The sequence below is a fragment of the Anolis sagrei genome, chromosome 2 (assembly GCF_037176765.1).
Source record: "Anolis sagrei isolate rAnoSag1 chromosome 2, rAnoSag1.mat, whole genome shotgun sequence".
NCBI lineage: Eukaryota > Metazoa > Chordata > Lepidosauria > Squamata > Dactyloidae > Anolis > Anolis sagrei.
In genome coordinates, this window is record NC_090022.1 from 110,634,755 (window position 1) to 110,660,943 (window position 26,189).

The following is a 26,189-nucleotide window of genomic DNA, read 5'->3' on the forward strand; positions in this document are numbered from 1 at the left end:
ATTTTTTTAATTTTATGAATGCTGTGTTTTGTTTATGTCATTATAGTTTACTATTTCATATTTGACGAACTGGTCAGATAATCTCATTACTGAAAAGTGTGTGTAATGTCACAAATTCTGGCACAATCTCACTCGATATAAATAGCCAGTAATCTCCACTGCAAAGACCTATGAAAACAAATTGAAATTATTTGTTATTTACAAGTAGTTATTAAGTGTCCTCAATGAACTAGGCTGATAAGAAGTAGATCAGGCATCTTCAAACTGCAGCCCTCCAGCTGTTTAACAAAAAGGCTGTAGATATTGAGAAACTGATACAAACATCTCTTTTCAGAAAGTAAATTTTCTGGGATAAATTATGCAGAATTGGCATATACTGAAAATAGATGGATCCATCTACCTCAGGCATCCTCAAACTGTGGCCCTCCAGTTGTTTGGACCTTCAACTCCGAGAACTCTTGACAATTGAACAAGCTTGATGGGGCTTCTGGGAGTTGGAGACCCAAACAGCTGGAGGGCCACAGTTTGAGGATGCCTGAGGTAGATGGATCCATCTATTTTCAGTATATGCCAATTCTGCATAATTTATCCCAGAAAATTTACTTTCTGAAAAGTATCAGTTTCTCAATATCTACAGCCTTTTTGTTAAAAAGTGCTCCATAATGGGATTATCTTTTAGCATTTTACACAAAACATTTTGTATGTATGTCTTTCAAACTAAGATTTGCACCTGTATACTGTGGCATGTCGTATCCTTTTTTTCTTTTTTTCTTTTTTTCTTTTTTTTTTTTTTTTTGGTTTTTTCCTCTTCCCTTTTTCTTTTTCTCTTCTTCTTTTTTTTAGTAAAACACTTGGACCATGAATCAGTCTAAGATGTTTGCATTAATCATGAAGAGCAAAAAAAAAAAAACCTTTCTGGAACAGCTCTGTTTTTAATTCATGGCTTTGCTTATATCTCCAAGTTGAATATTCATCAACAATGTTCTGTTTCACATAAAAGTCAGAAGATTTATTATGATATAGACAGCAAGATTATTACAAAGTAGTTGCATGGCCATGATATATTTCTACAAAGCATTTAATAAAATAAATATTGCTTTACTACTATAAAAAACAAATATCTCATTAAAATTCTTTCTATTACTTAAATGAGAAGATCCAAGGCATCCATGCAGAAACTGAGCCATCAGTAAAACTTCTAGTCATCTCAAAGTAACAGTGCATGAGCCATTAAATAATGCCATGTGTAAAATGTATTTTAGATGGAGGCCATAACTGTTGCATGGTGAAGCAGACCCACAATAGTGCTGGAATACAAGGTTGTCCATAAAAAGTGGAGAGAGAGCTAACTTTATATTTTAAGAGTACATTCAAAACCAATATTTAACATTTTTCTATTCAATCTTATAGTATTGCTGCATTTTACTTTCTTCCTCTACATTGTTATTAGTTTAACAAAATAATACAGAAATAAATAGTTCAAATACATTTAACCTCATACATCAGGGGCTTCTTTCCAAATTCAGTACTTTCATAGTCATAAATTATTGCTATATCAAGTGATGTTAAAACTATATTTACATATTTACAAGTGTACATATAAAATATACATTTTTATTAAAAGACAAAATGTAATTGCACAAAGAGCCAAACATTCATCTGACTCCTTTTTGGAAATGACTTATTCCAAAAGAGTAACATAAAAACATAAGGAGTTATTCCAGCCTCCCCTCCCCAGCTTCCCCTATAAGGTACAATAGTGCAACATGCATACCTCTTCACAGGCCGATGCGTGAGATACCTCATTTTTCTGAAACCCAAATGCATAACAGAGGCCCCAAACCCTTTGCAGCTGTGCTGTGACCAAAGGGTGTGAGCCTCATTAGGGGTTCTTACTGTAATGTAATAAGGAACCTTCAGCCACACAGTGCTTTGAGTAGAATACCCTCTCCGTTGCCTGTTCCTTTGCATTACCAATCTCCAATCTCTCATTCACTGGAAGGAAAATGGGTTGAGGAACAAAGTGCAGTCTCATTACATTCATGCCCAGATATTCTAAGATCATTACAAAGAACTACAGCAAAAATTGTGTGCCATAAAAGGGTACAAGAGAGCCAGATGCCTCCAGAAGAGATCTGAAATGAAAGAGCTGCTGGATTTGCAGACAGTATTTCATACCTGTTCTATTAAGATACATGAGAAATGAAAGAGCAACTCAGCAGAGTATGCCAACAGTTAATCTTTCAACTTCTCTCACACAATTTGCATATGTTGATCCTAGATTGAAATGCCCAGTATTTTTTCATTTTAAAAAAGCGTTTCAGATGCTATGCTAAAATGATTTAGCATTACAAGAATGAGCCTAGCCTCTCCTTCTGAGCCCTCCTGTGCAAACATGTGGGAAGAACTGGAAGTTTACACTTACATATTCTCTCTTTTATCACCATAATCATAACTGTGGTTTATTTTAAATGAACCAACTTCAAATAATAGATTACAAATTGGTTTGTTAAAAAGGAATGGGAGCTGAGATCAACTCTAATTCAACACGTGGAAGATCAAATGGCTGCTGTCAAGAGGACTTTTGCCCCGCTCTGGCCTGTACACCAGCTCTACCCATTTCATGGAGAAGGCAGAACTAGCCACCATCCTACTTCAGTCTACTCACTGTAGTGTCATTTTCTGTAGTATGGAACTTAAGAATGTGTGAAAACACATTGTGCAGTGTCCAGATTGTTCTGGCCTGCACTTCGTTGGTCATATTACTCTATCCTTACCTGAAACACAGTGGCTTCTTATTTGTTTCCTGGTGCAATTCAAAGGGTTGGTTTTCAAAGACCTGAAGAATTGGGGGTCAGGATATTTGATAAGCCACCTCTGCTTTTATGAACTTTCCCACAGATACTCTAACTACAATAATATAAAAATAAACTAGGGGTCCTTCCACACATTCCTAAATTCCTTAATAATATCAAAGCAGAAAATCCCACAATATCCGCTTTGAACTAGGATATCTGAGTCCATACTCAGATAATGTGGGGTTTTCTGCCTTGATATTCGGGGATATAGGGTTGTTTGGAAGGGTCCTAAAACTACAGTAATCTAAAACAAAACAAAAAAATCTACTCAAATATTTGTTATGGAGTTTCTCTTTTCCCCTAGAGGAGGATTACTGCTACCTATGGTTTCTAAACCATTGGTTGAGGATCCCATTTCCAAGGAAAAAAGAAATAACTGTAGCCAATGAACAGAAATATTGTCCCAGGCCATGATACATTGAGGAAAAATCCCTGTGCTCAGAATCAAATAACTTGTGATGCACTATTCTAATACATGGTGTGCTCCTCTATACATACCTTGTTTGAGTGATATAAACACAAATCCCATTAAAAGGATTTGGAGGTGACCCCAGAGCTTCTAGGTGTAGACAAAGTGGATCCTCCTTTAGAAAAATGTTTTCATTAGTGTCACTTTTACATTAGAATAGCATTACAGTATCTGGTTACAGGAGCTCCATGCACATGACCATGATCCATGCATAGTGCCTTAAACCATTTTTTTTTTGTTCAGGATGCAATTCTGTGCATACTTACCATGGAATAAGAGCCCTGCCAAGCACAACAGAACTTACTTCTGCACAAGACTACATTGTTAATCCACCAGTAGGAAGGAAATTCCCAGTTTCGCATTAAATAAAGGCAGGGCAAGGCCACTCTTTTCCCATCTTCATTGTAAGTAAGCTTGAGGTGGATGAAGATGTTAAAGGGTTATGAATATTCTGTTTTTCTGGATAAAGGCTTCATCGCAAAGTGCATTGGTCCCTGAACTATTTAAACATAACACCCACTCTAGCAAAAACTGATTTTGTCCTAAGTTAATCAGATCAAGTCTGTGGTCCCATACAGAGGAATACACCCCAATGAATTTGCTAAATTTGCATCTGAGTAAGAATTCATAAAATTAAATTGCATATCAGCTTAAAAACTCATCTATACTAGAAATGTAAAGCTGGTGTAGAATATTTGTGCCACAAAACTGTGCAATTTGAATTTGTACTTAACAAAGGAATTCACATTGTAGGGGACATTTTTGCCATTTAAAAACTGAACATTTAAACTGAGGCCTTAGCCCTGAGCTATTTAGCAACATGGCCAGAACAAGAAGTGAATCAACAGAAGAACGTGTTCTAGCAATCACCTTCCACAGGTGCATACATTTCAAGGATTGTGCCATTCATGTGTCAACTTTCATGTCCTCAGGTAGCATCTTCAAAATCTGGAGTATTTTATATTCTGAGTGACTAGAATGTTCCAATTGTCCTTTGTCCTAGCCACTTAGTCCAGTAAATCTTTCAGTTCTGTGTCACACCTGAGTTGGTACTCATCAGTAGGCTTGATGGTCATTTCGAATATGCATTGCCGTAGGTTCAAAAAACTGAAAGAAAAGATTCAAAAGAAAATTCAGTAAAATACTCCCTAAAGGGCAGTCAATCAGCAAGACAACTACTATTGATTTTCATTTGTCTCAGAAAGACTAAATCAGCAACACATTGTATGGGGAAATCATAGCTGGTTTGACTCAATAATGCCCGATAGCAAATGTGCATGGCAGTCTCTCTCCCTTTCTTTGACTCATTCTTTTACAGACATTTCCCTCTCCAGCAATAGAAATGCAGCTTGATAAAGACTTATAGTCCCTCATACTGATTATTTGAAAGGAATTGGCATTAAAAGTGATGCAAGTGATGAAATCAGAAATAATTAATCCCCTTCATGCCAATCCTCACAATTTCCCTTACTGAATCCAATTTAATTTATTTAATATTTATAATAATAACCATATTTATTTATTTATATCTCACCAGCATTTCCCAAAAGGGACTTGGGGCGGCTTATAGATTAATTCATTTTTCTTATCTATTCATTTCATTTATATATTGCTCAGTTGGAAAATGCCCCAGGCAGTCATAAAAGCACAAAACAATTGATAAAATAAGGGTGAAAGATCTTTCATTACCAAGAAACTAAAAGTATAATCAGTGTTATAAATGATAGGTTATTACCAATTCCAATAAAGGTTGAGCATTCTTTATCTGGAATTCCGAAATCCTAAATACTCCAAAATCCTCCACACAAGTGGCTGATAGTGATGGATGGACACAAAGACATCTTGTGGTGGACTGGAAGCTTACTCGGTATGTGTGTGTGTGTGTGTGTGTGTTATTATAATATTATGTTTTGTCTTACTCAAATTATTAGTATTTAATTATTAAACTGTTTATTTTTTTTCATTTGTTATATTGTTTTTGTAAGCTGCTATGATATCTTTTGATATAGGACATGGTTTAAATATTTGAATAAATAAACTTACAGGAGATCAAGACAGTAAAACCTGATTCATCCAAAGTCGAGAACATTTAAGTTCCACTACTTGTATTAGGGAAAATAAACATATGCATTTATCTCCTATCTATAAATCAAATGTATATTATCCTGGTTAACCTACACTAAAGCAATGTTTTGTACATCTTTCTACTTGATTTGAATTTGATTCTTGATTAATTTTGCCATCATATTCTTACATTACACTGCAGCATTATGCTGGATTTATAGACCAAAATTCTAACATCACATGGCCTCAATGTAGAGGACAATATCATCCACTAAGAAAGCTGATAAAATACTGTTCTAAACAGCTTTGTACTATGCAGCTCAGTTTCATCCCTGGCAACAGAAGAAATCAGAAAGTAACTCTTCCTCCCTCCCTCCCTCTCTCTCTCTCTACTTCTGTTCGTTAATCACATTCATTTATCTTTCTACCTACCTACAGATACACACATACAGAGAGAGACAGAATATACAATTCAAGGTAGAAAATCTAATTGATGAAGGAGAACCTTTTGGTTATGCTTCCAAAATTTGTATTTTGTCCTTAATTCTGTATTCACAGATGCAATTTCTTTAAAAGAAAGGAAATGAAGGGGGAAATCCTTTCTCCATCAATCTCTGTCTGTCTCTGTCTGTCTGTGCTAATTTACAAAGTGGTAAATCTCACTGTGATTATGAGAGGAGTGTGTTTGTGTTAGATAAACTATGAAATATGTGGCATTGATCCAATTTTATGTACGCATGACAGCGACGCCACACACTGATAGATTCCATCCAAATTAATTACAAACTGATCTTATGTGGAAAAGGATGTCCGTCCTCTTACAACAATTGATTGAATGTTTTGATTTTGCAATTTATAAACCTCACCATGCATGCTTCTTTAATTAAACATCTGTCAGCTTTTTAAAGTAACAGACCCATATTCTCCTGGACCAATCACATGGCAGAAAGTACTCTGCTTCAAATATGACTATGTAAAGTTACACAGCAGACGTCCGGTTTTGAATTTGTCCCTATGCTCATTTAAATTACATCATATTAAATGAGATTCTCAGTAAGGCAGCAACCTAAACAAGCCACAAATCAACTCTTGCTACTCTTACTACTCTATCAGGGGACCCCCACCTACGACCATACCATTACAATAATATCCCATTTTTCAGAAATCAGTCCTTCCATTTGGTGGCAGGCCCCATCAAAGCCTCTTATAAAGATTTAATATAAATAACCCCTCTAGCATAAATTCAAGATTGCACCAATGTTTTAGCACCAACGCAATGGCTTCTTTTTTTCCTCTCCCTTCCTGCTGCAGCCTTTGGTATCACCTGGAAATGAGTTTAGGAGGGTTTATCAGCTTTTTTATGTGTGTGAGGGTTGGAGTCATTGTAATCTCCTCCTCTCAATTCATTCTGTCAGCAAATGTGCCCTGTTGGATGCTACCCACTGAAAGGAGATTTTCAGATTTAAAATGTGCATCCCAATTCAGCCAACTACATAAAAACAACCTTTCATTGACAGATCTTCCTGTTGCACATGATTTGAGATACAGGAAAGCCAAGAATAGTATAATGAAGATAGGCTCAGAAATATAAGTGAATATTCTGAAACACCGGTATAGCCAAATATGGAGTTAGGATTATACCAGAAAACAAAATTAGCCTGAACATATCTCATTGTGTTTGACCTTGAAAGCTAAGCAAGGTTAGTATTTGGATGAGAGACGCGGAGAACAACAAGAATTTCCATATAAGGCTAGAAAAGAGGATTTGAAATCCCAGAATTAAAGCTGATGGTGAGTCCGAGTTGAAAGGACAGAAAGGGGACCAGAAATCCAGCTTGGTATAAAAAAGATAACTTTTAGTGTCCTCATCAACATGTCATAGTGAATTCCTTCTTAGAGTTCATGACAGCATACTGTCCCATCCATTTAACCTCCTGGTTAGGAGTATACTCAGCTGGTAGTATATTTCCCCTTAACTTCTCTGCATCCTGATCCTAAACATGCTGAATTTAATCCTAAAATAAGTTCACATATGAAAGCCAAAAGGAAGAAGAGTTTTCCATCTCTTCACCATAAACCCTGCCATGGAGATGGCCATGCACAACAAACAGTATCCCTGGAGTGGACAAAGAATGGGCATGGGCCCCGGCTGGAATGGGAGGAATTGACCCATATTGTAATAAACTGCTGAAGTTCGTGCCAGGAAAGATTTCTTGTACCGCCATCCCTATTTATCCCCCTGCCTTTGCATGAACCCATTTTCAAATCATTTCCATATAAAAGGCAAGTCCATGCACAGATGATTTTTCATGATTGGTTTTCTTGATTTCCAAAAATGAACAGAAAACATTTTTAGTCACAGAAGATTGCTTGTTGACACCAACTGTATATTTTCATTAAAATGATTCTCAACATTTGATGTATCAGAAAATTATATATCATATCAAGCAAATAGAGGATGCTTCCAGACAAGGATTTGATTGTCCATTTGCTGCAATTCACACAGAATCCTATGGGGGGAAAGCCTCCTGATTATGTCATCTTTCATTGCAATCCACTTGTATCGTCCTATCAACTCTTCTATCTGCTTTCCTCTCTTAGGCCAGATCCAGACAGGCCTTTATTCCAAGAGAATCTGCATTTAAAAAATGCGGATTTTCCTGGGGGCCTGTCCACACCTACCCCAGAAAGTGCGTGCTAGCCTGAGAGAACATCTGGAGACCCTACCTCCTCCCCCAAGCCCCCAGACTACTTAGAAAAGTAATAAAAATTTACCCATCCTTGATTACAAGCCTCAGCCGCCCCAGGAGGGTAGGGGGAAGGGAAGGAAATCCCTTCCCACTCTCCTGGTGCATCATTTCTACATGCCGGGAGAGCCAGCCGAGGCTTGTAATGGAGTTTTTATTACTTTTCTAAGGGGTCTTGGGGCTTGGGGGAGGGTGGGTATTCCCACAGTTTATCGGGCTTATTTATCCCGGTAAACTGTGGGAATGGTGTCTGGAAATAGTGGATTTATCCTGTTCCCTCCAAGAAGGCACGGAATAAATCCACTATCAAATTAATTCGCTACAAAAAAGGGTTTTCCTGGTTTGTAGCAAATTAATTCGGGACTGTCCAGTACATAGTCTGGACAGCCCCTTTATTGCGGTAGATACTGCAATAAAGGTCCTGTTTGGACAGGTACCTAGAAAGATGGAATAATTATACAAGGCCTTCTGACCAAGAATGATAAGAGCTGTCCATCTGGAAACACCCTCACATGCCACCTTGCTATAGAATATTACTACTCACTTCCATAGTGTCTTTTGAAAGGTAAACCACCCAGTATACTAGATTGAATCCTGCAAATGCCACGGGAAAAAGGATCCTAGAATATTGGTCTATTTTACTTGTGCCTCCGATTTCTGGTGGTGGAGGTGGTGGTGAAGGTGGTGAAGGAGCAGATATTTGTTGACCTTGAGATGCGCTATTGGACAATATACTTGTTTCAGGGGACTGATCTGTTTGAGATGTCATGGAGTTCATTCGTTTCTTCAGATTGCAATTCGAATCAGAGTGCTGTAAAAAAGAAAATAACATTACTGCACAATTTCCTGGAAATGTGGTTCTGAATTTTATTCACAATGTTTTTTGTTATTTTCCTGTTATTTTACTTTTTTATCATTTTCTTCTCTCTTATCATCTGTAGCTTGATCACAACTGTACACGAAACCAAAAAGCCCAGAAACATTGCAAGTAACTCTCAATCAAATGCATGAACGCATGCATTTTGTGTCTGACTGTCATTGTTTTTGGACAATTGTATTTGATGGAATGCTTTGACATTAAATAATATGAGAAAGTCCCATTTATTTCATAAGAAAGAGTATATACAGTATATCTTTTAAAAAATCAGATTGAAAAACAAATTGAGTCAGTAGAGAAAAGTGAGAGAAAGTCATACCGCAAAGAGTGAATGTTCTCAATTCTGTCTTCTTTAGTGTTCCTCTTTATTTTCCTCTAATAAACTGTAATTTTCCAGGACAAATTCTAACCTTGCCTATTTTATTCACTTAAATACTGAACTCTGTGAAATTGCTCCCATATGTGCTTTTCTCTCCTTTTATCTACTAGCAATATCACCCTTCTGCATCTGTAGAATAATTCCTCTTTTCAGTTTCCAGCTCTTGTTCATACATTACCTTTTTTATAGCTTTGACTTTGCACACACCTAGATGGCAGGACAGCCTGCCAATGTAACAAGAATACCTTTATGCATAAACATGTAAGAAGGATTTCATGAGGTGTACTCCCCAGTGACTGCGTGATTATGAATTAATAAATATAATCAGCCCATGAAGAAAAGCAGATGTGGAAGTTGTCAGAAGATGGTCCCAGTAAGGAAGAAAGCAACCCTCTTCAGGCCTTCTGAAACAGAACAGGGAGAAAGCAGATGGAGAAGCAGAACACTGTTCCTCCAACCTTTTCAGACTGGCAGAGATCAACTCTAGAAAGGCTGAGAGTGTAATCAGCTACATGCAGCTATGGTATTCCACACAAAGCTGGAACTCCAGATTGTGCATGGAGGACCATTGTCAGAGAGCAAAAGGACTATCTGGGATGTCGGATCTGGCCACAGTGGTCCATGCCCTTGTTACATCCCGAATAGATTACTGCAACATGCTAGTCCAATGGGTGGCAGCCAGATTACTCACCGGAGCGTCATACAGGGAGCACACCACCCCTCTGTTATGTCAGCTCCACTGGCTGCCAATCCAGTTCTGAGCACAATTCAAAGTGCTGGTCTTGACCTATAAAACCCTATACGACTCCGGCCCAGCGTACCTGTCCAAACATATCTCCTTCTACGTCCCGCCTAGGAATTTAAGATCTTCTGGAGGGGCCCTGCTCTCGGCCCCGCCTTTGTCACAAATGAGACCGGCAGGGACAAGGGATAGGGCCTTCTGGGTGGTGGCCCCCCGCCTGTGAAATTCACTCCTTGTGGAAATTAGATTAACGCCATCCCTCCTCTCTTTTAGAAGGAAATTAAAAACATAGATATGGGACCAGGCCTTTGGGTAATCGGGCAGACTGATAAGGACAATGATGACTAAAGCTTTGGAAATGGATTATGATATGCTGATTGGACTCATGTACTGGCGAAACGTTGGCCACCAGGCTGACCTTTCTATGAGATTTTATTGTATTAATTTAATGTTTTAACTATTGATGTTTGTTAGGTTATTTATTGTGCTGAATTGTAGGCATCGAATATGTGCCGGCTGGAAGCTGCCCTGTGAGTCCCCCCTAGGGGGTTGAGAAGGGTGGGGTAGAAATGCTCGAAATAAATAAAAAATTAATTAATTAACAACCTAGTAGGGAATGCAACTTTTTATCTTTCTTACTTTCTTTTGACTTTTAAAATGTAGAGCGAAATGATACAGGCATTGTTGCCAATGGCAAGACATCGCAAACACCTTTCTTTAAAACATTTCTTCCATGATGAATGCATTGATTTTGAAAGTGTTGAAAGACTCTTCATTATTTTTACTCAAAAAGGGGGGATAGATTAATCTGCAGTCTCATTCAGAAATATTATTTCAGATTCTAAGATTGATGAAGGGAAATATATAAGCATTCAAAAATAGCTATATAAATGCACAAAGCAGCACTCAATAAACTCATTTTAACCAACAGAAGCAATATTTATTTATTTGTCGTGTCAGGATAACCAGTCAAATTATTTTACATTTCTAACAGAACAAAGCAAACAAACAGACAAAATACAAAATGTGTGAGTTTGGTAGTTGGTTAAATGTCCTTTGACCAGTATCTGGCCACTTGGAGTGCTTCTGGTGTTGCTGAAAGAAGGTCCTCCATTGTGCATGTGGCAGGGCTCAGGTTGCATTGCAGCAGGTGGTCAATGGTTTGCTCTTCTCCACACTCACATGTCGTGGATTCCACTTTGTAGCCCCATTTCTGAAGGTTGGCTCTGCATCTTGTGGTGCCAGAGCGCAGTCTGTTCAGCACCTTCCAAGTCGCCCAGTCTTCTGTGTGCCCAGGGGGGAGTTTCTCATTTGGTATCAGCCATTGGTTGAGGTTCTGGGTTTGAGCCTGCCACTTTTGGACTCTCGCTTGCTGAGGTGTTCCAGCGAGTGTCTCTGTAGATCTTAGAAAACTATTTCTAGATTTAAGTCGTTGACGTGCTGGCTGATACCCAAACAGGGGATGAGATGGAGATGTCTCTGTCTTGGTCCTTTCACTATTGGCTGCTACTTCCCGGCGGATGTCAGGTGGTGCAATACCGGCTAAACAGTGTAATTTCTCCAGTGGTGTAGGGTGCAGACACCCCGTGATAATGCGGCATGTCTCATTAAGAGCCACATCCACTGTTTTAGTGTGGTGAGATGTGTTCCACACTGGGCATGCGTACTCAGCAGCAGAGTAGCACAGCGCAAGGGCAGATGTCTTCACTGTATCTGGTTTTGATCCCCAGGTTGTGCCAGTCAGCTTTCGTATGATATTGTTTCTAGCACCCACAGAAGCAATATGAAACAGACAGAAACAATTTTAGCAGACAAAACCATATTTTAAAATATAACAAGATATAACAAGATATAACAAGGTGAAACCAGTTTAATACATTTTAAAACCCAAAACACATGTGCAAATTTGGATGCCATTTAAAGATTTGAATGTCATTGCCAACATCATGAATTCAGACTGGTAGCCACTGTTATATGGTTTCTAAATATTCCAGCAAATATCTACATTATTACAGTAATCCAATTGGGAAGATACCAATAGAGGAATTATTTTAGCTTGGTTATTGTTATGAGAAAAAAATAACAGAACTAGATGACCAGTCAAAGTTTAACTTAAGTACTCTAGGCCATGGAGTCCATTTGAGCCATCAATGGAAGAGGTGGATTTAGGGATGCCCCATCAAGAACAGGTCACTTACCCAACTTGAGATCCTACAAACCTGAGAGCCTTCATCTTATTCTTATTGGAACTAATTGCCCCCTGGGTCCTGCCCCACTATCATAAGTCAGGCCTTGCTTCAGCATTGGCACAGCTCATGCTGTTACATGCTCAGACTCATGCCCAGTCTTTACACTTTTGAAAACATCTATGGAATGTCTGGGGGCTGAACAGGATAAAACGTCCCAAACATTGCCCCACAAGCTGGAATTATGAATCACTAGAATAAGAGGAGGCCTATGGAATTTGACAACAAACCAACAAACACACACATGCTGGTATGGAAAGTGTTCCCTCTTTTCCAGCAACTGGCAGTACCTCCTTTAGTGCTAAAGAAAAAAACAGATTGAAAGAAGAGAAGGGAAAACATTATTTAGGTAAATAGCCAAGATACCTTCAAAGGGGCACCTGTTTGCTCTTCTATCAAATTTGGTATTTTATGTAAGAAAATTAAGATATTCTGCTGACCTACATTTCCACAGACCCAAATAACTCATCTGCTCCCTGATCCCTCCTATCTTCCCATTCCAAAATGTTTCCTTCTTGATTCTTCATCCTACCACCACTCACATTAACCCAAATAACTGACAGAGAAAATACTTTGCAAATGGTTTGAAAGGCCCTACATATAGGTGACAGGGCCCTGTCTATCAGGAACACAGATGTTTGATTTTCTATTTCTCCTCTCACACAGCAAGCTGAAGACAGATTTAAAAGGAAGATCAGCCACAGATGTGTCACAGAAGCAGAAAGAGGGCTATCTATGTCCACTTGCACTAATCATCATAATAATCCTTCTTTATAAACAGAGTCTTTGAGCCACTGCTTTTGCTCACTGTCACTCTCAGATTTTGCTTGCTTTTAATACTCAAACTACTTTATTGTTGGGATCCTCGCCCCATTCTGCACATTATGAGCAAAGTTATCCCCACATGCTGATCTTTACACCACAATGTCACACAGACAGGGTGTTTCCAGGCAGTGCCAAAAGATGTAATTAATATGCAGGATAAATACACCCGGGACCTCAGAGCAAGTCCCCACACAGGCCTGCCCATCCCAGACTTTCTTCCCCCACCATCCTCACAACTCTTCTGTGTCTCAAGATAAAATGGAGAGTGGGTGGGGGACAGCCAGAAGTTTTTTTTAAAAAAAAAAAAATCCTAATACAAATATGGAGAGATTCCTATGTGCAGGAGAGAGGCACAAGAGAGAGAAAGGGAGGGAGAGGAAGAAAAGAGGACAGGAATAAGAAAGAAAAAGGAGAAAGGGACACAAGAGAGAGAAAAAGGAAAGAGAGGAAGAAAGATAAAAAGCAAGAGAAAATAATAGGAGAAGGAGAGAGAGAGAGAGAGAGAGAACAGGAAAAAGAGAGGAAGAAGAAAGGAGGGAGATAAAAGAGGGGGGTGAGAAAGAGGGCACAAGAGAGAGAGAGAAAGAAAATGAGAGGAAGAAAGAAGGAAAGATAGAAAGAAGGAGAGGAAAGGGAGAAAAAAGAAAGGGCACAAGAGAAAAAGAGAGACTGATAAAAAAGAGGGAAAGAAAGATAATGAGGGGGGAAAGGGGGGATAACAGAAAGAGAAAAGGAAGGACTGAAAGAAAGAGAAGGGAGATAGAGGTGGAAAGAAAAAATAAGAGCATTATCAACAGGGGATGGAGAGAAGTTAGAAATAAGGGGAGAGAAAGAAGGAAGGGGAGGAAGAGAAAGAAAAGGGCATAGAAAAAGGAGGAGAGAGAGAAAGAGGGAGACAAGAAGAACGAGGGAATGGAGAGAGAAAGAGGGGGATGAAGAGAAATAAAAGGGATAGAAAAAGAGAAGAAGAGGGGGAGAAAGTAGGAGGCAAGAAAGAAAGAAAAAGAGCAAAAGAGAGCAAAGGGGAGACAGAGATTGAGGGGGACAAGGGGACAGGAATAAGAAAGAAAAAGGAGAAAGGGACACAAGAGAGAGGAAAAGGAAAGAAAGGAAGAAAGATAAAAAGCAAGAGAAAATGATAGGGGGGAGAGAGAGAGAACAGGAAAAAGAAAGGGAAGGAGAGGAAGAAGGAAGGAGAGAGATAAAAGAGAAGGAAGAAAGAGGAGGAAGAAAGACAAAAGGAAAAGGGATAGAAAAAGGGAGAGAGCTAGGCAAGAAAGAAAGAGGAGGAGAAAGAGAGAAAGAAAAAAAGAAAGTGATATAAACAGAGGGGGAGAAAGGGTGAGCGAGCAAGACAGAAAAAGAAAAGGAGGAGAGAAAGAGAAGGAAAGGGGGAGAAAGAAGGGAAGAGAACAGGAGGGGAGGAAATGAAAGAGAAAGAAAAGAAAGGGATATAAGAAGGGGGGAGAAAGGCAGAGAAAGGGCAAGAGAGGAAGAGAAAAGGGGGAGAGAAAGAGAAGGAAAGGGGAGAAAGAGGGGGAGAGAAAGAAGAGGGATTAATTTGTTGATGTAGACAGGATTAGAGAGAAAATGGCCGACCTAAAGTCACAAAATACCTCCCTAGCTAAATGCAACCATGAAACTAATGTCTCAAGTCCTAATTCAACATTCCAAACATTACACTGAGCTTTCATAGAGTGAGTACCATAAATACCTGCAGTAGGACCTGTATCCACTCATTTCTATAATTTATTTTCAAAAGTGCCAATGAGAATTGTTTTCTAATAATAGGATAAGAAGACAAGATGGTTGAGCAGTGTTGTTTTCATTTGTTAATTGTATTCCACTTTCTCCTCTATGGATTTTTATATTTGTGTTTTGACTTGCTGTTACTCCAAATGGATATATGTGAAAACATTTCCTGACTTGTATGAGTGCAGCCTAGACTTAAGGCCTTAAAATTCAGCTACTTTTCTTTACTGTGTCACATTTTCATGGCATTTATGACTATTTATTTTATTTGTATTTTTTATTTACACTTTACTTCAAAAATACAGTTTATACCTACCATCATATATTTTCAAGGTACAGCTGTAATAAAGTAACTACAAATTGTCCTATAGAAATTTGTGCTATAGATATTTGGTTTTGCTATCAGAACAGTTTCTAGTACACAGTAACATAAATACTTGTATAGGTAATTTGATGCCTTTTAGATGCTTATATCTACACATATCTATATTTAATTAACTTTTTCTATCTTCCTTATCTCCTTGGAAGTATCAGCTCATATGGCAAGTACAATGAAATAAAAAAATCAATTATAATATCATCAAATTGACATTCCGGACATGGAACTTCCTCTCATTTCCTTTGTTATCTATTCAATTCAGGAAGTAGATATTTGATGCTTTAATGCTGGGAAAATCAGACTGTTGCACTCAATAAACATTCAATAAATTAAACAAGCAGGAACATCACTCAATGAGGCTTCAGGCATAATTGCAATAGGTTGCCAACAGAGTTTGTATTAAGATTCTTGCTGTGGCTTTTAAAAAACTGATGTATTTAAAAACATGATGAGGTTGACATTTTAAAAATCATTTTGATAGTGGGCAACAACAATATTGCCCCCATAGATATGAGGAACAGCAGCAAGCACAACTAAGGGCACTTCCAGGCATCATTAAAAAGTGGGGCAGTCAGCTATTTCACATGGGGGCTCAGACTCAAGTTGTGTGTCTTCCATGACTGTTGGGATATACAGTCATGCAAAGATTCACATTTTTGGAGTGGAATCGGCTTTAAGCACACCTTTCAAACACGTGCTTTTCAGCTGTTAACCCGATTCCACCTGCACTTTCCACAAATGCAATTCAGCAACCTTCCCTCTTATCCTGGTATCTTCCAAGTTTTTAGGCATGTGTAGAAGGGTTCTTAACTGGCTAGGGCATGCCAATTGAAATACCAGCCCTTTATTTTTCTGATAGGAGAATTTCTGCATGAGTAAAATACAAACACCTTTCTGGCTCAGAGATGATTTAAGGATGACATTTAATATCTGCCATTTGTGCACTTTTTTGTATTGTATTAAAATAATAAAAAAATCCCCCTTACACTACCCAGCTAGATTTGGAAGGAAGGAGGCAATTTCTATCTATTAGGGTTTGATTCCAGGATGCCCTGTGAATACCAAAACCATGGATGATCAAGTCACATTATATGCAGCGGTGCAGGAAAAGTATGCTCCTTTTATTAAATGGCAAAATTAAGGTTTCCCCTCTGGAATTTTGTTGAGTGGAGGATATTTTTATTCCATGCAAAATTCATGAACGCAGAGTCAACTGTATAAATGTATTTGCACTTAATATTTGCATTACAGTTCATCCACTACAATTCTGTCAGCTATACCTCTATTCTGCTAGAAATGGGAGAATGGGAGGAAGGATGAGATAAATCCCTTCTCATCTCCTCACACGCCATTTTAGCATGCCAGGAGAACTTTCCAACAGGCTCCGTGTCTGGCTGCCACTTTCAGGTAAGTTTTAAGAGCTAAATGTGGGACTGAGGGGGGGGGGGGAATGGGTGCCCTATCACACCTTTGGGCTCCAGAAATTCAAAAGTGTGAGATTGCTGTGTGTATTGACCACCAGTGTCACAAAACATGACCCTGGAAGTCAATCCCCACAGGCCTAGTACTTCATTAGAACCAGATTTTTCACTAAAATCTGTATCATATGAGGTATTTAATCAATGCAGAGTAAACTGGTTTACTCCTCATTAGTTCACTTTTACCAGAAGCGTCATTTAGACACCTTGGTAAAAACAAAACAGGTTCCACATTTTTGGCATGTCTGGATGGGCCCTGAAACAACACCTTGACCTAGGAAATCTGCTCACTCCTGTTAGAAGTGAAGCAATAGAATCTGCTCTCTGATTTATGTGGCTGTTCAGATCAGTTTCACAATTTGAAATATGAATCAGCCACTATGATTGTTTAATAGTAAATGGAGTTTCTGGCAGGAAGGCCCTGAAGTCTGTTTCTATTTTACCCCACTTCTACATTAGTTAAGTACTGTTTCAAAGGAAATTCACAGGAGAAGACAGAAGAGGGAACATAATTCCCAGAACAGTGTGCAATTTTGAAGCAATAATAATGCATTACAATCTAATCCAAGAGTAGGCAATTTCCTCAGGGATCTGGACCTTCCAAATCTTTGTTTCCTTTTGAGGTCAGAGCCTGCTGGAAAACCAGGAGGAGAGAAGATACAATTCTCTTTTTGTATTGTCGAAGGCTTTCATGGCTGGAATCACTGGGTTCTTGTAGGTTTTTTTCAGGCTATATGGCCATGTTCTCTAGAACATGGCCATATAGCCCAAAAAAACCTACAAAAACCCAATTCTCTTTTTCGAATATAGGTATATAGGGAAATTGTGCCTTGGTTTGATACTGAATTATATCTCTTGAAAGCTTCTAAACAACAGTAGTCTGATGTAAACAAGGAGTGAACTCCCAGGAAGCTTTGCTATTAAAGAAAAAACAGTTCTGCCAATTCTGTGCTATCAAAATTTAGTGGCATTACAACAAGGAGAGATGAGAGTCAGAAGGCCCTCAAACCCACCAAACTAAAATTATTTTGAGTCTTATTTGGAGGTGGTTTTTGCCCAAACAACCCTAAATCTCCCCAAACCACATCAATAAATGACAGTTTCTTTCTCTTATGTCCCAGCCATCTCAAACAGACGAAAAAAAGAAAAATAAGCCAAAATGGCAGCCAGAAGTAACTTTGTACTGTTGTGGCCCACCAGGCAGGCACAAAAAGGAAAATTGGCCCTTGTCCCACTTGCAGTTCCCTAGTTCTGTTTTAAAGTAATCCATGATCATGGCAATCATGATGTCTTGATGAAGTACCTCCATATTTCCCCCCTAAATACATCAGCTATTAGGTGCCCTACATGCTCCATCTAGCACTTCCCATGTTAAGGTACATGGAAGAGAGCAATATTATGCTTCTGTGGTGTGGCAATTCTCAATAGGTCGATCAGCCACTTGGTAAAGTACTCATTCGACACTAATCCATAACAACAATAAATCAAACTTGCACAAAAACATTGTCAAATAAATAGACCCTAACTACATAAATAAACATGTTGAAGGGGTTTAACACTCAGAAAAACAGTTTCCAGTATCTGATGACACAAAATCCTACACTTGAGAAAACAGTTTTTGTGTCATTATGTACTGCAAATTTTGTTCTGGGGGTTTAACTCCTCCAACCCCAGATAAAGAACCTGATTCAGCTTTGACTGATAGCTTATGCCTGTTTCAATGATGACCTGAGAATAAAGAGATTTTCCCAAGTTTTTCCTCATACTGGATGTCCCAGACTGAAGAGCCACAAATATGCTTCTTAAATGCTTTATAAAGTCAATTAGAAACTTCATACTTGACTCTTTCTTTGTTCCTACATGTCTTACAGCTTTTATTTTACACATTTCCAAAAGCACACTTGAACAAAATACACTAACCACAAAACTGTCATTTTCATTAATTCCTTTGCATGCTCTTTCACCCTCTTTGCCTGAAGATGCCTGGGAAGTTTCAAAAGTTACTGTTATGCATTTTATACCAAGGCAGTACCACAAAATACATGTTGGCCAATAATGGCCAACTTGACTATCTTCCAATGTCCTGAAAAATACTTGGAATGTTTCTTTTCTTTGACCTCTGTTCCCCTTCCTTTCTGGAAATAGCACAGGCCCAATTAATGGACTGAAAGGACAGGGTCACAACCATTTCCAACTTCTTTCTCCTACTGATCCCTTCACTTCCCCTTTTTCTGTGTGTAGGTGCTTTCCTGAAACTGTCTCTTTCACTGTCCATCCCACAACTATCCTCTCCCAAGAATGTTACAGCAACACCAAATTAATTGTTGAAATCTCAGATTCAACCCCTCACTTTAAAATATATATTCCTTCAAAATATCGAAAAGCTCATTTTTTTTTCTTCATTCCAACTGCAGATAGATTACACACACACACACAAAGAAAAGAAAACAAGGACTTTTGGCTTTATAGATGGATGAACTGGCTCGGCAGGGGACTCATCTTCCCACTTCAGCCTTTAACCATCCCAAGCAATTCTTGCAACTGGATTCTTTCTCACACCCTTTCTGGACCCTTTCCCTTTTGTTTGTCATTGAGGGAATGAACAACCAATCCAAAAATAAAAGAACATCGGCTCTTTTTGTGAGTTATTTGAGACTCACACTGGGAAAAAGGCATCTTACACTGTAAATTAAACAAAGGAAGTAACAAATAAATACTATATCTCATGGACTCTTTTAATTCAGGAATCCAAAATACATGCCTGTGTTAGGAAACACAGCTAATATAAAATGTTAAGGGTACATCTACACAGGAGAATCAATATGGTTTGTCTCCACTTTGGGCCCTTCCAGACAGGGCCCATATCCCAGGCCCTGTCGGATTTTTACCCGAGGTGTCCAAACAACGCCTCAACAGCAACCACAAAAACCCTTTATTTATATCCCACCCCATCTCCCCATCGGGACTCAGGGCAGCTTACAGATATAAAAAGGGAAATACTCAATGTTTGTACAGTAATGAATAATACAATTTAAATAAAATGCAATGTAAATAGTATAAAACAAATAGTTATAAAAGCAATAATAACAACTATCCTATAAAACACATTTAAACAACATTAATAAAGGAGAAAATAAAAGCCGTTTCCATAAACCATTCATATTACATAGGCCATGTATTCAGTCATTCACCTCAGATAAAAGCAGGGCTACGGCCCAGGTCTAATGGGATATGGGCCCTGTGGAATCTCACTCCTGGGTAGTCCTGGGAATACCCAGGGATCCATCTCTACAGCCCATTTTAGTTCTTCAGGCCCCGTGGGCTCAGACAACCGAGTAGGGCACTCCCTACCCCCAAAAAAGTCTTAAGAAGAAAGTAAAACTTATCTGGTTGCCATTAGGCCTCTCTTCAGGTCTCCTAGAACATACCAATGATGTGCTAGGAGGCGGGGGGGGGGTCACTCGATCTCCCCTCCCCGCTGCCTTCTAGCACATCATTGGTATGTTCCAGGCCTGCAGAGCGGCCTAATGGCAACCCAGTAAGTTTTACTTTATTCTTAAGGCTTTTTGAAGAGGAGTGGGGGTGGCCCATACCATCTCAAAAAAATTTTGGGTTTGGCATGGGGACAACCAATGGGCAAAGCTTGTTATCTTCCCTGGGGTGTGGGGACTTAAACTCGTTTAGGAGCGGGTTGCTTAAACTCACTCTAAAGTGGGTTTAACTTATGGCCTTTAACTCCCATGGCTCAGTGCTAAGGAATAATGGAAACTGTAGTTTTACAAGATTTTTAGACTTTTCTGCCAAAGAGTGCTAATACCTCACCAAATGCAAATCCTAAGATTCCATAGAATTGTTCCATTCCAGTTAAAATGGGATCAGACTGAATTAATTCTGTAAAGCAGACACATCCCTAAAGAAAGGTACAACAAGATCATGCTTATAAGGAACAATTCCAGCCATTCTATAATTCATTTTCCTTAATTCTATGGATTGTGCAGGTAACCACCTACAAGGAGAAAAGGGAAAGATACTTTGCATGTATTTGGCTGTACTTTTACTAATTTTTGCTATCAGAAGTCATTTTTTGTTACTCAGCCCAGACTAGAGTCTAATGTGCCATTGAATCTATTGTACTAGGCTTGGGTAACCACGGAAAAATTTGGTTCTAAACTTGTTTCGTTTTTAGGGGGGCCTTTGCGTTTCGTTTTTTTAAAGAATTCTGAAATTTTCCTTTTAAAAAGTTCGAAATATACGAAATTTCGTAAAATTACAAATCAATTTGTTAATGGCGGACGCGATTGCGCAATATGCTAAAAAAAACCTCCAAATGGGACAGGGGGAACTTCTGAAGCTTCCCTCTCCCTCTGTTGTTGACTGTTGGTGTGATAATTTATTTTTTATCACTGATAAAACAAACAACAACTATAAAACTTGCACCAGACATACGGAAATAATTACAAAACAATTACGAAACAATTTCGAAACTATTTCGAAACTATTTCGAACCAATTACGAAACAATTACGAAACAATACGAAATAAATTGGAAAAATTGTTTCGATTTTTAATTACTCCTCACAGTAGTCCTGCATGGCTCAATATTGGATCGTAAGCTAATTTAAATACGAATTAATAACGAATTACGAAATTAACAAACGAAACCGCCCAAGCCTATAATGTACACCTCAATTTTCAAATGCCTGAAAGCCAAAACAATATTTATCATATTATGGAAATCTAATGAGCACCCTAGTTTTGGGGAAGGTAATTTATTTTTTAAATGCAAGCATTAGAATTGAGTAAATATGGTAATTTATAGTTCTAATCATTCCTTGTACTACTTCTAACCCCATGATACTTTTTCCAATCAGGATTGTAGCTGGATTCTAAATATCAGTATATATATATATTTAAATCCAGTTGTTACAAGATTACACAAAACTTGACTCCCAGTGCCACAGATATCTACTGACAACTAGCTGACAAGAACATCTGACCCACCACACATTTATTTTCTAAGCACCCAACACAGTTTAAATGTCAGAGAAGTCTATGAAATAAGACAGCCATCTCCATTAGGCCATCACTAACCAAAATCTAATGGAACACCATACAATTCTATTAAGTTTTTAAATAAATTGTTCTTTTCCCCTTCCCCTTCTCATTTTTCTCCATGCCTGTTCCACAACTCCAAGACTCAATATTTAAACATAAAACAAAAGCCTACATTTATGTGTTATGTTACCTGTTAACTGCATCTACATTTGGAAAAGGAATGAGTGCAATTAGATCTCTTGGCTCTATTAATGCCAGAAATGCTAGTAGCAAGAAACATGGATGAGATATACAAGAATCTGGCAGGTAAAAAGCTTTTCTATGCTCCTTTTAAAAATGAATTTACTCTACTTGTCATTGCAGTTCCTGAAAGCAACATATCAAAATTTGCCTAGACATTATCAAAACGCATGTGTTTTGATTTTGGTTTCCCTGTGTAGTTGCTTAACATTATGTCAAATATTTAGAACTATTTTTTTCTGGCAAAAATCTAAGAATAGTGTTATTTTGGAATTTGAATTACTCTTCAAATAGAATACTCTTTCAATGTGGTTATTAAGCATAGTTGTTCTACCTTAATATATTTTATAGTAAGGACATAATTTAGATTGAAATCAGATTGTAATTGAAGATACATATGGCACAACACTGTACAAATATGAACAATTATGGACTTCAGCTCCCAGAAAGCCTAGAGAACACAGCCAATGGCTAGAGATTCTGGAGATACATTCCAGAAACACCTAGGGATGCACGGCTGGTAGCCACTAATAATATCCTCTTGCTAGAATAAGAAAAGTAATGTGACAGTAGGGTGTTTGGCAAGCATTGGGCAGGATGAGCTTGTAGAGATTCTGGATATGTATTCCAGCAACACCTGGGGATGCAAAGTTGGGAGCCACTAATAATATCCTCTTGCTAGAATAATAAAAGTGATATGTCAGTAGGGTGTTTGGCAAGCATTGAACAGGATGAGGTTATTGCCCAAGGTTTTGGATGTCACAAAAGGACAAAATGCTGTTTTCTAATTACTTTGTTGTTATTTTATTTTTGCAACAAAAGGAGAGCTGCTTGTGCAATTTTTAGAATTTGAGTACTATGCCCCCTGAGTTCAAAGAGTGTTTATGTAGTGGGGGAGGGTTTTGATTCCAATTTTGCTAGTATGAAGATGAAGAACCACACTTACTATAGATCTTTAAATTTAGGTGCCGAATTAGAAAATAATAACTTACACAAATATACCTTACATTCTTTAATCTACAATACTAAGCATCAAAAAGGTTGGTATTAAAAAGACAGACAGACAAGCACTGCTAGCATATTCATCAGATGGATGGGTGATACCGAAGGACTTGGATTTGAGATTAATTGGTCTCCTTGATTTGGAGACTAAGTCAACTTAGCTACAAGCATTATGGCTTAACGGAGTTCAAAACTAAAGTAATGTGATGATAAAATCATTGACTCCTATCAACAATGGCATCAGTCTGCTTATTAACATACAGCAGTGCAAGGAGAGTCCCATTAATACAGAAATATGTCCTACTTTTATTTTTGCTCCCAGACACCAAAGTTAACAGGCCTAAGAAGCTTAAGAAGTATGAGGTTCCCCAAATAATTAACTCCCATCTTGCTATCTAAGAGTTTCTTGAAGGGGTGTTACACAGGCAAACTCCACTATTTTGCTGGTCGGGGAAAGAATTGTGATGGAATAATAATATTCCCTTTACACAATATTCAAAGGACAAGTTGAACTGCATTTATAACTAAAATTAAGACAAAGTTGGTGAAGACCTATGGCTTGAAGCAATGGACAAAATGGCATGTCTATGCAAACTTGCTTAGTGAAGAGCAATCTGCAGGGCACAACTCCGTCTTCCGACATTTGCTTCCATATCAAATATTGGAAGCCGATACATCATTTTACTTATTAGTAGGGCCAGCTCTGATTGAAGAAAAGGATGGGATTTCTCAAAAAATAAGATTGTTTTGGCTCAGTGTTTGTCAGAATTTCTACAGTTACCATTTTTAACACCCTATTTATTTTATTTATTTATTACGGTTGCTTATACCCCGCCCTTCTCACCCGGGGGGACTCAGGGCGGCTTACACAAACAAGGCACAATTCGATGCCTGTATTACAAAACATAACATCAAAAACATAACATCAATAACAACAATAATTATAACACTGATAACAATTAATGTAAACAATCAATATTATCGGCAGGAATAGCCATAAACCCGTAAAAATAATTAAAACAATAAAAGCAATACAAACCTCATTGCTGGTCAGCGTTTAACCGACTCATAGTTAGGTTCTACTTTCCACACATTGTTGGTCCTATCGTTCTGGTTCCATGTCTAATTGTCAGGGTGCCCAAAGGCCTGGTCCCAGAGCCACGTCTTTACCTTCCTCCTAAAGGCAAGGAGGGAAGTTGAAGCCCTGATTTCCCCCGGGAGTGAGTTCCACAGATGAGGGGCCACCACTGAGAAGGCCCTGCTCCTCGTCCCCACCAGCCTCACTTGTGATAGCGGTGGGGTCGTGAGCAGGGCCTCCCCAGATGATCTCAGACACCCTATTTAATAATTACTAAAATGGGGGCTATTAAGTCCTATAAAATTTAATGGAATCTAATTTCAAGCAAGTGGGTCCAGTAAGAGTAGTAAATAATACATTATTATTATTATTATTATTATTATTATTATTATTATCCATATTTTATCTGTGTATATGTTACATGTATTTTAATAGTATTTTGTTTCATTTTGCTATTTTAAGCATGTTTTATTCCTCCTTGAGCCACAAGGAGAGGCGGGTAATAAATTATTATTATTATTATTATTATTATTATTATTATTATTATTAAACTTACTGACCCATCACTGTCACCACTTGTAGATGACAACAAAACTCTGGGTGAACTCCTGACTATCACAAGTAAACTGTGCTGACATTCGTGGAGGTCCTCACAAAACCAGGGAGAAGGAGGCAACCAATTCCTCCTAGGTGCTGCTGATGTCAACACTGGGGACCCACGATGGCCAGGAGGTCCCCCAGAGTTCTGCAGCCATCTGTCAGTGATAATGACCCCTGTCCATCCTATTTCCCTGCCGTGAAGATTGCAGGGGAAAGGGATTCAGGGCAGTGGCCCATGTGGATAGTGGACCACATCTGTATTAAACCAGCTCCTGCTGTCCTCACTGTGCCCAAACTGTGGAATTGCTTCAGTGTTTCAGTCAAACTCCAAAATATCCCCTAATTTCTTCTTAATGCAATGTTAAACCACATTAATCCAGTTTACCCGACAGTAAGTGTGGGCCACTCAGCCCTTGTAGACAAGTCTTATATTAAAGATTCCTTTCATGTTTACATTCAGATAAGCACATATAGCACCATTCTTGCCATCCAGACTTTTCTACTTATTGGTAATACTTGTGTTTGCTCAAATAACATGTTCTTAATAGGCAATATGAAATGAACATATCAATGATATTTCACTTGTCTCAACCAAGTTCTTCTCAAATGTCATGACATTTTTTAAAAGCCATACCCCATTTTGTGAACATTAACAAATATATTAATATTAGGTGTTTCTATAAAGTGTTGCAAACAAACGATGTGAATATTAAGGTGTTGTCTGAGTTGCTAGGCATTCAGTGTTAATGTTAACTAGTGACAGCTTTAGTCAGATCTCGGGAAAAATAATGGTCTGACTTTTGAATTGTCTTCTCTGATATTTAACTTGGAAGTGGAGAGTGGGGCAAATGCATTTTTAAAATGTTACCAAACATGTTAATATAAACTTGTGCATTGTTATTTTAAAAGTCAATAAAATAACAATTCATTCGCAAAACATCTCTTCCTATTCTGTGTTCACTTTTAAAGGGAATGTTAATTAAAGATGTGCACATCTCTGAAGTTCACTTCTGTGGATTTTTCCCTTTCTCATTCCTATATCTAGTTCCATCCTCTTTCTTTGTTTTTATAAAAATGGAATGAAATCTGTCCTCCCTTTTTTGCTCATTTTTCTTTATGTTTTTGTGTTGTTGCCTACAAACCTAATGCTATATAAGATTTATGGTACAGATCATGAAAAACCTTTACTACTTGATTGTATTTTATAAGCTTGTTCTGAACTGGTCCCATGCATGGCACAGGTCTGACCATGGGAAATGCAGTTATGTGTGGTGCCGCTATAAACTATACTCAGGTTGACATTTCTTTTTTAGATTGGAAAAGGAATTTGAGGGTTTCCCTTAAGGATGGACTGTTGTTTCTTTCATGCAGCAGTCCATGGTGAAAAGACAGCAAAAAC

The 26,189-nt window shown here is 38.2% G+C and overlaps 1 protein-coding gene across 5 annotated transcripts in view; it reads right to left on the bottom strand.

The window, feature by feature from the left end:
- Positions 1–982: 982 nt before the first annotated feature.
- The window catches only part of GABRA6 (gamma-aminobutyric acid type A receptor subunit alpha6), a 46,266-nt gene continuing 21,059 nt past the window's right edge, over positions 983–26,189 (bottom strand). For 4 of the 5 annotated variants that reach the window (XM_060764972.2, XM_060764971.2, XM_060764974.2 and 1 more), the window contains 2 exons: positions 8,683–8,949; positions 983–4,434 (listed from right to left, as the gene is read on the bottom strand). In XM_060764972.2, coding sequence (XP_060620955.2) covers positions 4,384–4,434; positions 8,683–8,949 — 318 coding nt within the window. In that variant the 3' untranslated portion in view covers positions 983–4,383. Of the gene's footprint in view, positions 4,435–8,682; positions 8,950–11,051; positions 11,900–26,189 lie in introns of those variants that run through there. The other variant, XM_067463732.1, reaches the window with a different exon arrangement.